This window comes from Camelus ferus, chromosome 8 (genome assembly GCF_009834535.1).
Source record: "Camelus ferus isolate YT-003-E chromosome 8, BCGSAC_Cfer_1.0, whole genome shotgun sequence".
NCBI lineage: Eukaryota > Metazoa > Chordata > Mammalia > Artiodactyla > Camelidae > Camelus > Camelus ferus.
In genome coordinates this window covers 9,912,790-9,933,824 of record NC_045703.1, presented here as the reverse complement: position 1 = coordinate 9,933,824, position 21,035 = coordinate 9,912,790, and the positions used below count along the sequence as shown (strand labels likewise).

The following is a 21,035-nucleotide window of genomic DNA, read 5'->3' as shown; positions in this document are numbered from 1 at the left end:
GGAAGGCCCATATGTTGACCTGCATTCTGATGGGGTCTTTTGTTTCATTAGCTCCGGGCTTGCCTGGCTCACCAGGTGCTCCAGGGCCCCAGGGCCCCCCGGGCCCCAGTGGAAGTTGTAACCCCGAGGACTGCCTCTATCCTGTCTCTCATGCCCGTCAGCGGACAAGTGGGAAGTAAACGCACCTGCGGACGACTGGATTCCTGCTCGTCTCTCCTTGCAGCTGGCGCTTTCTTAATACTATCAAACCCACATGATGTGTGGGTGACTTTTTTTTTGTAAGCCAGACATTAAAAGCAAAAATTGGAATCCTATTCCTATAGTAATTGCGATATCAGCATTTTTAGAATTTTTCCAAATTCATTCCATCTGTTTTGCTTCACCTTCATTATGATTTTTATTCAGGGTTTTCTATGAAATATGCAAGCAGATCTTGATCCTTGGGTCTTCTTCAAGAGGAAATGACAGCTTGTGGTTTAGGAGATGGATGGTGATGTACGTTTCGTCGCCTCATCGACTTGTATTTGGCCTTTGATTTCTGAATTTTAAAGTTTCAGACTTATCTTAAGGTTTTCTTGGTATTTAAATTTACTATCATTGCTAAAAATTTTATCAACTTTTTTTTTTGATATAGTCCATTGCTCCTGCTGAATGTTTTGGACTACTTTTTTATAGCTTAAGAATTCTTATACCATCCTATATCCACTCGACTTATGCAGAGAAATAAATAGGCAATAAGAACTTTACTTCATAACTTATATTTTTGGGGAAAAAAAACCCAAGTGACTGTTTTATCAGGGAGCCCCAAACCCTACCATAGCCAACTACTGAAATGATTTTGTTAATTCTGTGTAAGGAGGTCGATTCGAAGCAATTCCACTGGCATGAATACATTCTGCATAAGAAGGGAGAACAGAGTCAAAGCCCAGCCCTGCGGTCCCCTCACCGAGTTTCTCACCCGGGAAACAGAAAGCTGCCTTCCCTAAGAGGTGTTTTGTGGTGAGGGCACCAAGCCGTCTTTGGCCCTTTTGAAGCTTAAAGTGTCCAACAAGTCTTTGGGCCACTGTGTCCATTACTCTGACCTAATCACTCCCAGAATTTAAGAACCAGCCATCTGAACAAAGGATGGGACTTGCAGCGACTGGAAAAGAAACGCCCTTGTTCTAGTGGGTGGTGTCAGTGGATGCGCATCCACAAGCTGCAGCAGGAGGTGCAGGGCAGTGAAGGAGAGCCATGGGGCCGAATGTGCAACCTGCTCCGAGCCCAGAGGGTCCTCGTGCCCTGCAGGGGAAGCAGGCGCTGCCAGACCACATCCTCTGACCGAGACCAGAAATGGGTGATCGCCAACCAAACAGCTAAACGGTACCCATGTTGCCTGGCTGGACATTATTTTGAGAAACTGTTGAGAACAACTGATTTTCTAGAACCCTGGGCCTGAGGATGTTGCTGAAATCTAAGTGGTGGGTCCCACGGATGCTGAGAGCCCTCCTGCCAGCCGCATCCCGGGGCCACGCCTCTCCCGGGAGCAACACAGATGCCAACGGGGCTAAAGCCGCCGGGATGGTTGCTTTTATCTCTTAACTGAAACGTGGGTTTAAAAGGCAAGCCCTGAAATTGGGAAAATTTGTTCAAATGCACCCTTGGTTTGAGCTGATTTTCATTGTAGATGGACGAACTGCTGGTCGGTGACTTTCTACATGGCTGTGTCGTATAATACAAGCTTTTCTTCATTTCGTGTTGAACGATGCTGTATATTTCAATTCCAAGTTTATTTATTCTCTTTTCCAAGGTCATTTTATTTATTTCAAGTGTTTTTAACTTTAAATTTATTTTCTTCTTAATTTTATTTCTTGTGCAATACCTTCAATGGTGCTGTGTTTTAGACTTACACAATCAGAATATATATGCATTTTCTTAGTAAAATGATCATCTATCCCCCCAAAAATGTACAGTGATCTAAAATCTGGTGCTATGTGTATATCTTGAACTTTTCATCTGTTGAACTTTAATTTGTTGAATTTTCTGAAAGCTTACAACACATCTGCCACTCATTAATTTACTTGAATTTGCCGTAAAGCTAAACATTTCATGTTTTCAAAGGTTACTTTTTCATATTAATTGTTTGTTTATCCTTTGGCCTTTTTGCTAATCCAGAAGTATTTATTTTAGCATTTTAATGTTTTCATGAACTATTCTTTGCTCATGGTGATGGATGCATTTTTGTTTTCTTTGAATCGATCCCTTCACATATGTAAGAAAGCTTAATTCAGTTTCTTGTTTTATAAAATTCTGTTCATTTTAATTCCAGAGGATAAGGCATGTATCCTTTCTTACAAATTACATATTTAGGAACTTTTCTTTTTCTAAATTGCACTTGTGCTGGGCCGGTTTATTCCAGTTTCGAGAATTTGAATTTATTCTGGTGACTTGAGGAGCGGGGACATAGACTGCTATACGGTGCGTTTCAAAGTAGAGCTGCCACCGTGATTCAAGCTCTTTTTCTTACAACTGACACGTGTGACTCCATCTACCTTGGGCGTAACCAGAGGAATGGAGCTGTGTCGCCTGGAGCATCTCCGCTCAGCCTCCTGTATATTCACCAGCCCCACCTCTGGACACATGGCATGCAGCAAAGAGCACCAGGAAAGCCTCGCCCAGCTGATACCACCCCAGATAAAGTGGAGATCTGGCAGTTGCCTAATTCTTTTAACAAAAAGAAAGTAGATAATTAAGGCCCCAAAGGAGGGTGTGACATTTTCCCCTAACTTGGTGGCCGGCAATTCTCTTGCATCATTCGGTTCCATTCCAATCCAAAACATTTGTTTACTTTCACACAGATGGCAGTAATGTCCCCAGCAGGGAAGAAGAATGATCAAATTTCCTGAATTATCCCTTGTTTGGACTTCAGACAAGTGTGTTTAAATACAAAATAATTACAGGCCATGATGACAACAATTAAAACTGTGTTTGCCCTATATAAGTATGTTTGAATTCCAGTGTAACATTTTATACCAAGATCAGTTAACACTTTCAGATAGAAATCTTTCTGTGCAAAGAGCAAAATGTGACTTCAACTAGTATTTATGGCCTTTGGAATCTAAAGAAAAAAGGAAGACTAATTCATGAGTTTGTTCAAGATTCTTTCCTACTGAAGACATTAAGCAGTTTTTCCTAACCATAACAAAAACACAGCCAGTCTTAACCTTTGAAATTTTTCACCTTGTAATCAAAGTAATTTAATTAATGATCTTAAAGCAATCCCATATGCTTATTTCTATATTTCATGACATTGTTGAAACTTTAAATTTTTAGTCACTTTTATTATAGAGCTTCACTATTTATCTTGAGATATGTTGTCTGTAAAAGATGTCATTTGATGTTTGGATGATAAAATAATTTTTTTATGAACATGTTTTAGGAGTGAAGTAAGATTTAGCTTTTCTGCAGTGTTCCTCATCTCTTGAGAACCTGTGATATACCTCCTTTTGTCCACAAGATGGTGTCTAAAAGCAATTTGTATCAGAAGAACGGAACAGACTTGCAGAAACACAAGGCTTGAAACGGCTGAGTGGACAACTAAGTCAGACTCTGCTTCTGCACTTACTCTTTTTTACTTTTATAAATAACTTCTTGTTAATTTATGTTTTGTTATTTTGTTTTGTTAATTTATACTTTTCCTCATTTTAAGTATCTTTATGACGCCGGCATAATAATCTTTGATTTGTTGGCTGTTTCAATTTTATTTCTTCAGTGGATTTACATGCCTAGTTAACTTGCAGATTTACTATTTGTAACTTTGTCCTACCCCCGTATTTTAGTGGCTAACATGGAAACACTTGAGCAATCTTCCTACCTTTTAAACAGGATAGCAAAGTCTCTTTTGACAAATAAAAAGAATTTAGCTTATCACAAGAAGTAAATCATTTATAGAATTAGACAATGTCTGAATCTCCATGTTGTTCAAAGTACTTAAAATTTTACGATTAGATTTGTACAATTTATATTTTTCTAGAAATGTATCAATATTTACAAAAGTGAGATAAGGAACACTATTTTTCAAAATACCATTTAAATTTTCTTAACATTGGTAATAATATCCTGATACTGAGAATTTCTAGGTTAAGTTTTATGCTTAAGTTTTTTCCTGTGAATTCACAGAATAGTTTTGCAGATTTGTTCATTGCTCTTGTTTTTAAGTTATTTTTCACATTTGTCCATGTCCACCTTCTTAAGACATGCAAATGTTTATTGTCAGTGTTTCCCAGTGTTCTTTGTTAATACTCTGGTGTGGACGATTGGACCCCCTTTCATCCCCCTCTCTCTCACACAGATTGCACAGCCGTCTAGGAGGGAGATGCAGACAGAAATTGAACTTGTGTCTTGGATGCCTGTTAGCTCAAAGCAACTTAGCCTGTTGAGCTGTACACACTTATTAGTTGGCTGGTAAGGGCAGCATCCATGCCATTAAATTTGTTTAACTGCTGGGAATCTCAGGAATCAAGACACCTGGATGACTTCAGTTTTATCACGTGATGTAGCTGGAGCTGTAATTCAGACATTTCAGTCAACAAAATCATGCCAGAGGAATGGGTCAATTTAGTTAAATTGAGTGGAGAACCAGATGAACCCAGAGGAAACTCAACCAGAGAAGCAGACCCAGAAGAGCGAAAATTCACCTGCAAGATCAGGCAGGCTCATAAAACCGAGCCGGGTCTAAGAAAACCTGAACGGAAAAACTGTCGTGTTCAGATCCAACAGTGAGTGATGAGGGTTACAACCCCAGGAGTTAGCGACTTGCCTCCTGAATTTGTCAAAAGTGAATACAAATGAAGTAGGAGTCACTAAATATAGGGGGTAGTTCAGTAAGATTTAAGTTTCTCAGAAGGGTGTGCGTTGTCTGACCATGGTAAGCATATGGGTGTAAAAATGCTAATTACTTACAACGTTTGATTTTGCTGCATTATTTAAAATACACTTTAGGGTTAAATATTTTTCAGGGTATAGATGCATTTAAATTCAGATTGTTTTATGGCGTATTTTGTAACTATTTTTAAAATAGCATTTAGGATACTTTTTTTTGGGCCATTCTGTTCTCTTGTCTTACCTCGTCGAGCTATTTAAGATTGAATTCAGCATATTCATGCTAAGAGTGGCACTGGTTTTACTCAGAATCCCACGTGGATATAATTAATGCTCTGAGGCCTTGATTCCTAATATGTTTTTGATGCGTAATGAGCTTGTCACACATCTCAGCAATAGAGGATTTGACCCTAAATCAGGGAATTCTGAGGTGCAGCTGTTAACACCCTGTCTTCTTTGGAAGCGCCACACTGCAGTCCATTGTGGTGGGTCCCAACCACACGGAGGCTCCAAACACACTCACACACCAGGCACACCACGCGTGAGCCACACACGTGTTTGAGGAACATGCAGGTTGGCCTGTTGCAGAGTTTATGTTTATACCATGCTGGCCATTTATACTTTTGTTTATCATGTGAATCAATGGTTAGCTCAAAATAATTAAGTTTATAACCCATCTCTCTGGTACCTTATAAAAAGCTTGCTCTGTTGACTTTGCATGAGAATTAAAAGCAGAAACAAAAGTCAGAGAGCAGCCAGTCCTTTGTGACTTGTGTCCCACAAAGTGATCTTCTCACTAAACCACGTGGCCTGAGCAATAAATACCACAAGGAACTTGTACATATAAGCCCTTCTTCCATCATTAGCGATAAGGCAACAGGCAATGAGACATGAACTACATCGCTTATTTCCTTAACTGCCATGAATCACATCAAAACACGCCAGTGGATTTCCATGTCTGCTCAGACCAGGAAACGATTTACGTAGTTCTTAACTATTCTCATCCTCGGGTCCCCTTAGGACATAGTGAATGAGCTGTGTGCTCTCTAGGGAATATTCTGAAGTCTTTTCACACAGAAATCTTCAACTTGGAGGCCAAAGACAAATTCAGAAGAGTCTTAAAAAGAGAGTTAGTTTCTTGGAATCAAAAGCAAGATGTGAAGGCACGTGCAGGGGAAAGTTAGCCTGGATGCCTGTTCATCAAGATCAAAACTAGGGTCAGTCAGTATCCTCTTTCTGGTAACCAGGTCTAACAAGTACATTACACTCCCTCTAGTTAAAGAGCATTTGAGCACATGTATTTATAGTCATGTATTCTTACACTTAACCAATTTTGATTTACAATTTACTGAGCCATATACATCAATACTGGCATGTCCTGGGTCACACGCTCACTAAAAAAGACTCAAGTATGCAACTGAGAAGTATTTCGTTTACTCTATGAAAAAAAAGAGATGCCTATATTTATTAAACGCAAATGTTCTTCTTCTAAAAAGATATTTTCAATACTGTATGTCAATCCCCTGTTTGTAAACAGCAAGATGACTAGTTTGGGAATTTTTTTTCCTTATTGTTCCTTTTTCATACCTTTTGCCAGGGCTACCAGAAAACGTTGAAAAGCAATTTTCTTGGTATTTGGTATGATTTTATATATTTCTAGTGATCTTCCCCCATATTGGTCTGTTTTTAAACTCAGAGGTATCAGGCATCAGAGATGCTTTAATAGCAGCATCATCATCATCATCATCATCATATTATTATTATTATTATTATAATAATACAATCAGAGGTGATCTCCCAAAGCAGAGATTTACATGAAGCTTAATTCAGGTTGCAGATAAATCAGATTTTATGTATGATGTTGAAGAATAACAGTATTTATTTAGTCAGCTTGAAATATAAAGTGTCCATAAATAATCAAATCAGTCATGTCACTGATACGACAGCTCATTCATACTCATCTGCTAGACAGAGTCCATTATGCCAAGCTATGCTGGAGAATTTATGTGCTCAGTCACGCTGGGATGTGATTTCCATAATTCCTAACCAACGTGTCAGATATTTGGGGTGAAAATCATATCACGATATCATAGAAGCACTGATTAGAAATAAATCAGAACTCCCCTGCCCTGGAGCAAGTGACATGTGTGTTTCTCACCACCTGGGGTTGCCCGCCCACTCCTCTGTAGGTGGCCCTTCCTCCAGCTTTGAGAGGTAGCTCAGAGGTTTTGGAGATTTCTGCTTTGCTAGAGAGAGCTATTTGGTCTCATCCAATATCCACCAGCCCTCTTTCCTGGAGAGGATTTGCGGGCTGCTTGTCTTTGGAGTTCCTCAGTCCAGAATTCACTGCTTCTATAAACGATTTCAGCTAACTGGATTTATAATGGATCGTTCCCACCGTCTGGAATCCGCTCGTTTTGCACAATCCATTTGTAAGTGGTTGTTTCCAGGATTGCTGTGTCTGTAAGAGCCATTGTACTTCCTTTTGTCTCTCAAGTTTGTAAAACAAAGGAACTTTTTCTTTGAAATTTTATTTTTTTTAATTCTCTTATAAATAGGATATTACAGAGCCGAGAAACATATGTATTTGGTTATCGAATAATTTCTCTTTTGTTGTATTTGACTATGTCACTCCAGTTAAAATAAAACCACCTTGGTGAAATGACGAGGCATTTCTTTGGATCTGTTTATCTGTCACAGGACCTGGAAGGGTCTGCCGCCTCCTCTAAAGACCCTGTTAAGCATTTGTAAGAGATACCTCTATTTCAGGAATCATCTCTTCCATGCAAAGGAAGAACACAGTGTGAATGGCACTGATCTGTGTAGTCAGGCTGGACTCATTCCCCTTAAGCACAATCCATGCCAGAAGCACAGTCCCAGATGCTGGGAGCGGTTTTAAAGAAACCCAAATACATATTACATAATGATTGATTTGACCAAACAAATGGAACTAAAAATTTTAAGTGTGTAGAAAGTACACATGAGAAAAAAATATCAAAAACCCTCCCCCCACCTTGACTTGAGAGAATTGAGTTCCATGAACTCACTGAAGACGTTGACTATTCTGAGCAACGCGCTACGGCCCGGAACAAGTCAGTCACAGGCACCACGACACAAAACGAATCTGTTAAGTCCGATTGACAGTTAACATAGATGTTGATAAAACAGCAAGCCGATGTGACTGTGTAAACGGTAATGAAGGGCCTTGAGTGGCCAGGCGATACCCATCTTATTGGTAAGAATGCGGTGCTCTAGCTGAGCTGCCTTTATAAGAAAAACGGCAGAACATAAATCATTTCGCAGCAGTGAAGTTCTAAATAGGAGGGCACTAACACAGCATTGAAATGAAGACTGTGGTTTCTCACCTAGAAACCAAGCAAGGCTAGACTTAGGGGGTCCGTGAAATCTCAGACATCATATGCAAACATATTTATGCATATGCATTTCTGCATCTTTCTGGGATATGGGTTCATATCCCATATGTTAGATTTCATATCCCACATGTTTGTTAGATTTCAAAAAAGCCCATGAAGGCCTCCCCATCACCCCCTAGTACCCACCCTCCAACCCCCACCATGCACACACATATAAAGAACTTCTGTCATGGTAACACCCTCCCGGGAACAGTAAGGGCTTTTTAATTTCTTCATAGAGAAAAAGCATTAATATTATAAACATGCCTACAGAAATACCAGTAAGTGAAAAAATTCTAATGTCTCTAAACCAGCTCAGTGCCTTCTTTTCATTGAACATGACTATAAGAAAACATGCAAAAAGTTAAGAAGTCGTATTTATTGCTTCTTTGGTACAACCAGAGATGTTACCTCAAACCTTAAAAGAAATAAATAACCTCATCAATAAAACTTACGAATGGCAGGACAGTAAAATTCCGTCTTTGCTTTCACATAGAAGAGCCCAAAATATCAACAGGTTGGAGATGCAATACAGTCCGAAAAAATCCAAGCCAACTGTGAAAACCACCAAGGCTGTAAGGAAGTCACTCCACGTGGTCCAGCCTTCCCTGCAACTCCCGAGAGAGCACACTGATGGGGAGTTTAAGCACCAATTCTATCGTCTATAGTGGGGTTTCTTGGTACCTACTCTGGTAATCCTCTGCAGAGCTTGAAACAACATCTGAGAACAAGATCTAAATCTAAAAATGAAAGTAACTACCGCAGTTGAGGTAACCAAACCGTTGTTCTCGTTTATTGGCGCAGTGGCCCACAATGTGTATAGCGCACTAAGGTTTAAGATCCTGGGGACAGGATTGTAATTTACTTCAAGGGAGGGGTTTTGTTTGTATCACTGACGGCTCTGCTGGCCTCCCATCCATGGGAAAGGAAAGAGGATTTATTGAATAGCACCATTGTTCTAAATCTGATTGTCAGGTAGGTCTTCTGGAATAACCTTGAAGGTGATGCACTGTCCCTTTGCCCTGGCTTTGGGCAGTGTTTCTCTCCCAAGCTTCTTCTCCAGGCATGGTTTATGCCGACAGCGGTGTAGCACTAAGCCTTTCGCTGATCAGGACCTTTGCTAAATGCCCGCTGACCAGCCTGCATGGTGCAGGAGGCTGGCTCGCAGAAACCAGGAGGGCCAGGAGGTCCTGGGGGGCCAGGCACACCAGGGATGCCTGCCACCCCTGGGGGGCCTTGCTCACCATCCCGGCCATTCCTCCCGTAGCTGGCAGGACCCGGGTCACCTGAAACACACAAAAGGTTGCACACATGAACAGGGCACCCCTCGTGGCTGCAGACTGGCAGGAGGCACTTGACCTCCCACTGTCCAGCAGCGTGTCCAAATGGCCTTAATAAATGCTTTTGTAGCGGGCAGGGCATAGCTCAAGTGATAGAGCACATGCTTAGCACGCACAAGGTCCTGGGTTCAATCCCGGGTAACTCCTCCAAAAAATAAATAAGTAAACCTAATTACCTCCTCCCCTCCAAAAAAAAAAAAAATGTAATGCTTTTGTAAATGATAGAGGATGACAAAAGATGAGGTTGAAAGATGAAGACAATGATCCTTAAAGCTATTTGTCTCAGGTTTTGCCCTATGAAAGTGGCCAGAGGGAAAGACTCGCCTTCCCATAACAGCCTATCAGCTTCTGGTGAGCCCTGACCCTGGGCTCCAAGGTGCTTGGAGACTATTCTGTGGGAACCTAATTTCGGGGTGACACCAAGTCACATTCAAGTTACTCAGGAAGTCCATTAACAAATATCTAAAAACTACTTTTCAACTCTTACAAAGAGAAAGCCCGGATCCAGAGTGTTCTAATTCTGCCTTGCTGGCCTCACGGGTGTGTCAGCTACACTAACTACCTAACGATTATACAGTCTTCCGAAATTTCAAGGACCTATAAAATGTTACTGCCAAACATTTCGTGATTTCTTAAAAATGAACATCGATGTCATTCTCTGTGCTGACACTAGGGGGCAGTCGCGTTACACTGATGGAGGCTCAACGTGCCAGGCCCCTTATGAGAGCTCTAATGACACTTGCTGCTGGAATCACATGGATTGTGCACTCAGGCTTAAAAAAACATGGATAAACTTTCAGCATTAGTTAGAAAACTTCTTACACGTCTCACTTTGTCCTGAGCTAACTTTTGTGGTGTTAGACAAAGCAGGTTATGTTTAAGGAACTGGTGTATGAAGTGGTTTGTTTAGCTTAAGATCCCCAGGACCAAATAAAATAGTGGAAACTGGACAGACGTGGAAACAAGAGAAATGACTATTGCTAGACTTAAGCTTCAAACATGGGTGCCCTTTGTATTGGGGTATTTTTTTTCCCATTCAACATTCACAAGCAAAGCTCACCTATCTGCAGATTTTGCACAAGAAATCTGGTCCCGTGGCCTGGTGCGGCAAACACCACATTCCTGGTGGTCCACACATGACTGTCATTTAGCTGACTCCTCTCCCCAGTGCATTTCAATGCACAAAAAGAAGTCAAGACCCAACCTTAAATATTTTTTCCTAAAATCCCCAGAGTGCCAAGGAACTGGTCCCCAGTGGACAAGTCTGGGGCAGCGGGCAAAGAGTAACTCTTGATGGGACAGCCGGTCAAGTGATGCCACGAAGAGTTCTGGTGAGAGATGGAAGGTGGGGGCAGGGATCAGGGGTCTAAAGTCCCACGGATCCCGCTCTGTGTGATCTGCACAGCTGTGTGAGAGGCATAAGAGAAATCAAGACACTGAGTAGTTACGGGACATGATGCCTCAGACGGCAAGACGAGCTCATCATACACCGGCCCAGGCTGCCCATCCTTTCGTCCACGACATGAACCTGGGCACATGCACATCCGCCTCTGTCACTCATCCAAGACCTTTGTCAGGGCCTGTGACCTGCGTTAAGTCTGTATCTCTTCAAATATAAAAGGAGGAATGACAATAGCAGTAAGAGGTAGATTTGCAGAACGTTTGCTACAAGCCAGGCACCATTCTAAGTACTTTACAGGTATGAACACGTCCACAGGTCCTCCTGAATGAGGCCGGACGGTAGGCGTGGTTATTCTCTCCACCGCGCAGAGAAGATGCTAGCGCACCAGAGGGAGCGCAGCTGAAAATACGTAAAAGGGCAGTGCGTACACCCAGGCAGCCGGGCTCAAGTCTGCACTTCTCACCTGCCTGCCCTGCCTGCCTCCGTCTGCGAGAAACTCACTGATGCTTTCTGTTGACTTTAACACAGCAGAGCACGAAGGCCAAAATGACAGTCCGTGTAATGGTGATAACAATGACCTGTGGTCTGTATTAGGCAGTGGACCATCACAACCCCAAAGGGCACATAATCCTTAACACTGAACCAACTGAGAGGTAAGGAGGAGAGACAGAGAGCTAAAACTGTCTGGAGAGAATGAAGGAATTCTGATCACTGGATAGATAATAAAGGTGTCAGCGCCATTTTTTCAAATTCATCAGCTATGTCAGCACCAAGAAGGACCAAATGGTGTTCTCACTCGGGAGGCTGAGTCCCAAATCCAACAACAGGGACAGCAAAGAAGGTCGCAGAATACTCTGTTCTGCAGGCTCTTTCCTTTACATGAGATATAGAAGGTTCTGGACAAGGTCCTGAACAGAGACTTGTTGAAGGTTCCCCCAGGTCCTAACGTCCCATCTTTGTTAGGTTTGGGAGAGACCAGAAGTCACATTCTAACCCCATTCCAAACTCTACCAAGGAAATTAAGAACGGCCCAGCCTCTCTGAGGACAGTGAGCTGGCTGACACGATTTGCTGTGACCCAGCACTTTGCGTTTATGATGTGGAGTTGAAGGAGATTTCGCGGAGGGAAGGTCTGAGGGGTCGGGAGTAGCAGCATCTTCTTGCTGAGCGACAGCCAGGAAAAGGCCACCAGGGCTGAACCAGGGTCCAGCTCTGCCCTCCATGCACCTCCACACACAGAAGTGGGTTTGTTATATTACTAGCAGTACCACGCGTGAACCTGGATTGAGCAGGGACGGTAGCCAGAAACTGTCCTAAGCACTTTAGATGGACTAGGTTTTTTTTTTTTCTTTTCATTCTCAGAATTATGCTCTCTGGGAGATGGGACTGTTGAATATTATCTCTCCTTTGTAAGTGGGGAAGCTGAGGCACTGAGCAGCTAAGACCTTGTCCAGTGTCATGAAGCCAGTTAGTGACCGTCAAGACGTGAGCCAGGCGTCTGAACTGTGGGGCCCAAGCGCCCAGCTGTCCCCTTTCAGAGCACTCGCTTTAGGGGAGAAACGGCCCCCAAAGCTCTTGCTCAGGGACTTGATGGATTTGGGAAACTGACAGCTGAGCACGTTTACGTGCAGACAAGAGGATGTGAGCTGAGGGAAAGTCAAAGCCCCAGCTGGGGCCTCCGGGCGGGGGGAGAGATACAGACCTTGAGAGCCTTGTGTGCTAAAGCCCTGAGCAAGTAGCATGCTTTGGAAAGTTAGCCTTAATTAAAAAATAATAATAATAATCTATAATCTGGGGCAGGGGACAGTATACTCAGTGGCAGAGTGCCCACTTGGTAGGCACGAGTTCCTGGGTTCAATCCTCAGTGCCTTCCAAAAAAAAAAAAAAAAAATCTGTTACTCTGATTTTTCACTAAATGATGTCAAATATCCTGTGAATGAAAAAGTAACCAAAGCCCCAAAAAAGGAAGACCAGATTTCCGAGTGGTACCGGGAAGAGAGGAGCACGGGCTGGCAAAAGGCAGGAAGGAAACCCAGAAGGGAAGGGGTCTTGAGTCCTGAGACGGGGAGCCCACGGGACTTTTTAATAAATCAGATTTAAGGATTAACTTCAAGAGCGGCTGCAACAAAATTTTTTTCATCAGGGAGACAAGATTAGGGCCAGGGAGAGCTGCCAGTGATGAGCTTGTCCCACCTTACCGTCTGCCCGCACACGGACGAACAGCAGCGGAGACGCCTCCCGGCGCCGCGCAAACCCCAGGTGAGCTGCCGCAGGTGGGAAATAGCGCCCCTTGTGGCGGCCAGCGGCACTGCGCAAACGCGAGAGGCTCTTCCTTAACCTCCCCATTCTTAAACTTAAAATGTGGCTCATCCATAGAATTTTTTTTGAAATTAAGAGTCACCAGAAACGATCATATGTTTTTGATAAAGGAAAACCTTGCCAACCGTGCACGTTGCTGGTCCAAGAACTGGTAAGTGATTTGTTAACAAAATGGGAGGAGAAATTCTAAGGCTCTCCTTATAGGATTTATAACCCACAGATAATTAAGTAAATCGTAGTGATGCTATTGCATCAGCTTTAAAACCTCCTATTCCTACTATTGATAAAGGAGAGGAGCACTCAGAAAAGTCTCTTTTCTTCTTCTCTCTTCTAAACGTCCAGCAATGTATCCAGACTCTATATTAAAATCTTCTCTTGGCCTCATTTAACTCCAACCAGATTTTCTTTCCTTTTCCAATCATAAAAGCCTCCTTTTCCAATCACAAACAATCATCGATTTGTGAAAACGTCTCGACAGGCCCATGAATCACAGTCTTAGAAAGGCGGTGTTTGAGCTCTCTGCAAATGTATTCGTAGTTTTTAAGAAATCTTTTAAATGAGAAAATCCCCAGGTGCAATGAAATGGATAATTAGAAGGCAACGATGTTTGGGGCGGCAAAACCACGATTGAATATGTAAGCCACCGACAGAATGAGAGAACCATCTTTTCTTTCTCTAGATCTTCTTCGACCAAGTTTTTCAAATCCACTGTGGGAGCGTGTACCACCTTCCTTGCTCCTTCAGCACAAACCCCCTCCCCTGATTCGCCTCCCCAGGGCTTCAGGGACCTTTCTGAGGCATGGCCCCACAGCGACTGGGGAGTTTGCTGGGAGGCTGCGCGCCATTCACACTCTTAAGCTGCTTCTGTGGTTGGACTTGGAAGTCATCCCCCAGTGGATAAGCAAGCGGCCGCCGAGACTCCGGCTACAGAGTAACCAGTGTGTAAAGAGAACGGACGCCCAGAGAATCTGGGCCCTTCACACAGAGGCTACTTTGTCATCTCAGTTGACCCAGATGCATAGCTTTGGGGTGTGGCTTTTGGTGGCCAGGGGTAGGAATGTTCAGGTTTATTTATTTTTGGATATGGGCTTTTGGAGGGTCTGCATGTTTGAAGGAGAAGCTTTCAAAATAACATTTCAGTTACTCCCTGGGCAACACAAACAGTTGAAAACATGGTTTCATTTTCCTGTCACTCTGACTTTTTAAACAAAGAGGAAATGATCAGCTAGGGTAGAAATGGATAAAACCCCAGTCACTCAGAATTTCATAACAAGTGCCTTGTGGCTGCGCTTTGACACTACGTTTTTCAGTATTTATTCGAGAAAGTAATGCGTCAGGTGGGGGGAGGGTATAGCTCAGTGGTAGAGCATGTGCTTAGCATACATGAGGTCCTAGGTTCAATCCCCAGTACCTCCATTTAAAAATAAAATTAAAAAATAAATAAATAAGCCTAATTATCCCCTAAAAACTAAAGTGCTATTTCACGCCCTAATGTGTATTCTCGCTCAAAGAATTCAGACATGATTTACAGATCATCTAACTCTTCATTGAAGTTGGTCTTGAGAAATCTATGCCAGCCATTATTATCATGTGATACACTCAAGTAATCAAAGAGCAATTCTTTGAAATATTATCCCATTCAGACTACCCACTTCTGTCAATTCCCCCACCTCACACTTACCTGGGAGACCTGTCGCTCCAGGCAAACCTTTGGGACCTCTTCCTGGAGGGCCACGATCACCCCTCTCTCCCATGTCACCTGGATTTCATTAGAGAAATGTTATTTTTCTATGTATCTATAAAAATAAAGTTTCATATTTTTAAACTTAAAGCAAAGCCTACATTCAGAAATCAAAAAGTTATGATGTTGCTACAGACTAGATCATAGTTCGTATGTAGCAAGGCAAAAATCAAGTTAATTATTTTAAGAGGTCTACGGGGAAAAGTCAAACGATTATATCCCTAGATGCTGAAAAGTCATCTGACAATTAAACATGCATTCCTTATACAACATTCAATAAAATAAGAATCTAGCTACTTCTTCAGCATGATAAAGTCTATCTGTCTTAACCCCAAAGCTGGTGTGATGCTTGACGTGAAACACAAGAAGCAGCTCCACTCCAGTCAGGACATTATAAAGACGCCTACCTTCTTACAATTATTTATTATTTGGTGTAAGCCACCCCTGTTCTCAGGTGATATGGCTGTTTATCTTACACCCTAGAAAATCAACTCAGAATCTTCTACAAACAATAAGAGAATTCAGTAAAGGAGCAAGGTACAAAGTTAATATATGGAAATCAATAATTTTCACATATACAATCAGTAATAAGATGTAGCGAAAAAAAGATCCCATTTGTAATAGCAACTAAATTATTAAATAACCAGGAATAAGTTTAATCAGAAATATGCAAATCCAACCTGGAAAAAAATTTAACAGAAGATTAAAAACAATCTAAATATCCGTTGAAGGGTTAAATACATGGTGGCAATTTTTTATAGAGTAGAATAGTATGCACCTGTGAAGAAGAACCAGGAAGCTCTTTGAAATGATCCCCAAGACATTGTTAAGTGAAAAAAGCAAGGGCCAGACCACTTACTAAAGGACAATACAATTTGTTATTAAAAGGCTGTAAGAAAAAATATACATTCACAGATCATCATGGGTATGGATATGAAGGAAGCTAATAATAGTGATTACCTAATGGAAAGGATAAAGGAATCGAGGCAGCTGGGAGACAGGGCTGGGAAAGAAAACATGCTTCACTGAATATCTTTTTATACATTTTAAAATTCTTGAACAATGTAAATTTAGTATTACCAAAAATAAATTAATGAATTTTTGAAATTTAGAGTGTGCTGTCATGAGGGGGTACATTTCACTTCTGCCTCGTTATTTACAGGGAATAAAGGAGCTTTGGATTGCAACCAACCATGCGTCTTTGCAAGACAGTTGAATTCGGGGATCCAGCAGCCACAGAACAAAGCTGTGTTCATTAAACTGGCCCCTGCAGAGACCAAACCCGGAATCTTGGCCTCATTAACACAGTGTCTCAATACCTTAGTCAACTGGTCCTAAATGACTTCTACTGCTCCTAGTAGGAGACATATTCTGTTTTCCCACCAGTATAGTATTACATTATTATTTTACTACATTGTTAGAAGATGCAATGGCATTTTGCAACAAATTCTATACATAATCATTTTTTCCAAATATTCATATCAGCTCAACCTCATCCAATATTGTCAGGTTCATTATAATTTAAAAAACTAAGTCACACACACAACAAAAATAGGAAGAATATCTGTACAACCATCTGCACACTTGTCAAACAGTCAAAAATCTCGAATTATGAAATGAATCTTTAAATAGTTACCATACTTCAATTTTAGCTGTGAATTTCCTTGTGTGAAGATTTTTTTACGATAGTTTTTTCAAAACAATTTAAGTTTTATAAGTATTGTGTAAGGATATACAGCTCAGCTCGAGCCCACACAAACTAGCTCTTTTTTACGCCCATCACCAATATGGCCCTACTGCATTAGGAAGCTAGGACAATCAGTATTTTTAAAACTAACAGCTTAAGCTCTCTTGTTAACTCAGCAATTTAAATGTCATATCGCTGCAATTCTCAAGGCTGGCCATGAGACTGTGCTTCACTTTCTGAAGATATGATATGAAGAGGATAAATTAAAATGCAACTTTCCACAGGGATGGTGTGATAGGGAAGAACAAACTTGACTCCATATGAGATCTGTTCCGTTAGCTCCAACCCTGTGCTCTGTGTCCTGTGCTCAGTCATGCTGGTTCTGCACCTTTTGTAAAAGAATGTTGCCTAGAGCCTGAAATAGACAGGACAGCCCATTCTCAAGGCTCTGACCCTTAAGGATATAACACTTTTCCATTCATACAGAGATAAGAAGTTGCAGAACGGAGAATACATTTGACAGAGCCTTGAGACAAGGCATAGTGACATATCTACTTGACTCACACTAAAAAAAATCTAAACATACACACAGCCTCACTCAAAGAGACTGAAAACTACCCCAAATCCCTGAACATTTAAAATGTACTTATGACATGAAAGACTTACTTGATCCTAAGCAATGTGAACACAAGGCCGTCCGGGGGTCTCTTGTGTTTCTGCTCGAGCGTCACATGACATGAACACACATGAAACAGACGCACAACAAGGCTGTGGCTCCAACACATTTGTGTCAAAGCATATAAAGCATGGGGACTAAAGCCAAAACACACATCAACACGACTTAAGCTTTGAGTGTGGTTTGAAGCCTGTTTCTATGAGTTCCTATTAAAAATGTTCTGCTGTGTTTTTCAGAGTAATTTTTTAGAAAGAAAACAGTGATTTGATTAAGACATAGCCTGCACTATTAAATGCTTTAGTAAAACCTATTTTAGTAAAACTTGTCTATGTAGCAGTTTCTCTGGAAAAAGACGCTCAAAGTGTCTCCATGGCAAACCAAGACCTACACCATTCTTTCTTTATTAAGTGAAAAAAAAAAAAAAAAGCAACAGGGCACAATGAAACACATCTCTGATCAGAGGAACATTAAGTTTCAAATGGTGGAGTGTTTATTCTGAAAAAAAAATTGATCTGTAACCTTTGGGTAGTAGAACACTACGTGTTTTCTACCAAATAGGACTTTTATTTAGTGTATGTGATGGACAAGAAAGATTAAGTCCACTAACCTAGAATCATACATTTCCGAATTGTGACGGTATTGACTGATACAGTCCATCTGATTACTCCTTTCTGTCCACACCCCAAATTTTAAGAAGTAAAACTGAGAGAAGACGCTGTTTTAAAGGAACCCAATGCCAAGAAAGGTATAGGGGGGGAGAGAAAGTTCTTTAGGAAGAAAAAAAAAGAACTCTATCGCATCCAGATTCTAGGCTATGTCACAAATACTGCGGGAAAAAACAGTCCCTTATACGATCAAACTGTGCCTGATGAATGAACTTACTGCTAGAGATCTTTTCCAGGTTCCAAATACAGAAATAGATTTTTCTTCCTTTCAAAATAAGGTTCACCTGCTAGGGCCAACCCAGCCCAACCCAGACACAACTCCACACTGCGAGGCCAAGCATCCCAGGACGTTTCCAGAACAGCCTCCTGTATTTCCAGTGCTTCTCAGCCCTGGCTGCACATTAAAGTCACCCGGGGAACACGGTGAGAGCCTGGTGCCCACACTATGTAAATCAAAGTCTCCGGGAATGGGACCCAGGCGCGGGTAGCTTTCCAAGGTCCCCATGTGAGTCAAGTGTGTAGCCCGGGCTGGGTAGGCAGCCCTCGGCAGACTCTCCCAGGGAAGCAGGCAGACAGACATTTTCCTTTCTCCGGGAATAAGATGGGACTTCAGGGGTGATCTCTTACTAAGTCAGAGTTAAGCTCTGTCCCAAATACGGAGACTTCGCTTTAGCCAGAGGAAACGGGGCTGTGATGTCCACCGCCCCGCAAGATGCTCCTTCTCGGTGGGAAGACGGCTGACATTCCCCCCACCAGCGCACCAACCCTGCTGCCCCCGCTCCAGGGTTTCTGATTCAGCGGCTCTGGGCCGGTGGGAGAACCTGCCTTCCCAACAGGTCTCTGATGATGCGGCCGCAGAGGGGCCACTCTTTGGGAACCACTGCTCATCATGCGCTCAGGCGTGGGCGCGGGCACGGCACAGACAACTAAGCCAGCAATCCGCCGGCGCGGTGGACTTTCCTCGAAGAGGTGACGCAGGGAACAGGGCCCGACCATGGGGAGAGCACCTCCGGTAGGAATTCCTGAACCGAAACTAAAAGCAGGACCAAGATGAGCAGCCATGGGATTCTTTCAAACACCCGGTTCTCTTTAAGAAGCCCTCTGAGTTCTCTCCATATTTGATTCTGTCCAGCCTCTGAAAACATGGAAATCTGCCAGGTTGACCAGGGGCCCCCATTAGGGCTCATTTTTTTTTTTTTAACACGCAGCTCTGCGCATGCCAAATAGGAAATAATGAACAACACTGTTTCAGCTGAGGGTGCAGTGAGCTGAAAGCATCAGCAATTCACTGACAGATCCAAAAAGACAGCTGGCTTGACTTCTGACCGTTGGCACCATAGTATTTATCCCTAATTGGGGCACCCCTGTTTAAAAAACACACATTCCTCTCTTGGTTTTGATGCCTAGTCTTTCTGAAGTTCCCCGGAGAGCTGTCAGTCACTCGTCATGATACATAAACTCCTCGCTCTCAGTCCTCTCCGTAAATTATCCAGGGCACACCCCCACCCCAAGCTGACAGACTTACTCAGCTCAACTAGCAAGCACCACCGGGGGCAGCCAGCCCTCCTGCAAGTTCTGCGGAGTAGCTAACCCACTCATAATCCTATTTTCCTGCAAAATAGCTGGTCTCGGGGGCTTAGCTTGCTTTCAACAAATGGAGAAGAAACAGACTCTCTCACAGTCTCTCATATTTTAAATAAGGAATAAAATTAGATTGAATTTCAGAGCTGAATTTCAAATCTGACAGCCAGTGTCACTCTTTAAAAGAAAAGGGAGGCAAGAAGGGGGAGGGGGTGGGGAGGAGAGGCAGCGTTAACTCCTGATGTGACCTGTCTGATGTCCTGCTAACACGCTGCATTAGTTTAAGCTAACACGTACAAAACTTCAAGGGCTGGTTGCCATCTCAGAAGAGCGCTGTGATGATTTTAAGGGTCTCAAGAAAAAGAAAAAGAAAAACCTGAATGATCCTTTACCAGATCCCATGAGGTTTATTTTGAACTATGGTTAAGGCAGAGTGTAACTGAAAAAGATCGACACCAAATGGCAGAGGACCTTAATTCTGGTGTTTGGTCTACTGTTGTCATACACCAAGGTCAAGAAAATATCAAACAATAGTTTTCCAGTCTCGACCATCACCACCTAAAAAGAGAGCAATCCATCGTACTGCGCAGACAGCTGGCGCTTGCTAGGACACGTGAATTCATCTGGGAAAAAGCCAGTGCACGTCCCTGGTTCCATGTGGGCAAAATGCCTTACCTTTAGGTCCTCTCAAACCGAGAGCCCCAGGGGGACCCTTCATGCCTGGGAGGCCACGATGTCCCATCTGGCCGGGAAAACCATTCTCTCCCGGGGGTCCTGGGGGACCGGGGGGTCCAGGTGGCCCTGGGAGCCCAGAGGCTCCCGAGTCGGGACGCTTGAGGCTAGCAGCCATCTCAGCAAAATGCTCTAGAAAATAATGAACAAAAGAGCCCAGAATCGTCAGACACATGGAAGTGAGTCAGATGAAAAGAGGGGTATTTCAAGTGCGTTTTTTTCTCAGCGTGTCACCAGAGCTTCAAAACCAGTGGTGAGAAATAAATAAAGTGGGGTCATTTTTTCCACAGGCTTTCTGCCAGGAGGCTTCACTGGGGATGCTTTTCTATTCAGCCCTCCCTGGATAAACCTGGTCCTGCTGCTTTGAGACACGGGGGGAGGGAATAAAAGACCTTAAACTGCAGGGCTCTGGGCTAAGCAGTGCTCCTCAGGGGTGAGGGTGTCACCTGAACCTGCTGGTTATCTGAAAGCCAGGAGGAAAGTGAGTTTCTCAACACGGGTAGGCAGTGGATGTCCAGAAGCTTTCTGAAAGCCAAGGACATCATCCAGAATTAATACTGAGACACCCTTTGAGACCCAGGCTTACATTTTTAGCTTGAAGATACTTAAGTCACATGAAA

General features: G+C 42.7%; 2 protein-coding genes across 3 annotated transcripts in view; one reads left to right on the top strand and one right to left on the bottom strand.

Annotated features, from left to right (window-relative positions):
* Positions 1 to 7,525, top strand: part of COL19A1 (collagen type XIX alpha 1 chain) — a 323,156-nt gene extending 315,631 nt beyond the window's left edge. The window contains 1 exon segment of the mRNA XM_032484458.1: positions 52 to 7,525. Coding sequence (XP_032340349.1) covers positions 52 to 179 — 128 coding nt within the window. The 3' untranslated portion in view covers positions 180 to 7,525.
* Positions 7,526 to 8,637: 1,112 nt separating this feature from the next.
* COL9A1 (collagen type IX alpha 1 chain) overlaps positions 8,638 to 21,035 on the bottom strand; it is an 80,469-nt gene continuing 68,071 nt past the window's right edge. For both annotated transcript variants that reach the window (XM_032484459.1, XM_032484461.1), the window contains 3 exons: positions 20,359 to 20,547; positions 15,015 to 15,092; positions 8,638 to 9,559 (listed from right to left, as the gene is read on the bottom strand). In XM_032484459.1, coding sequence (XP_032340350.1) covers positions 9,366 to 9,559; positions 15,015 to 15,092; positions 20,359 to 20,547 — 461 coding nt within the window. In that variant the 3' untranslated portion in view covers positions 8,638 to 9,365. The remainder of the gene's footprint in view (positions 9,560 to 15,014; positions 15,093 to 20,358; positions 20,548 to 21,035) is intronic.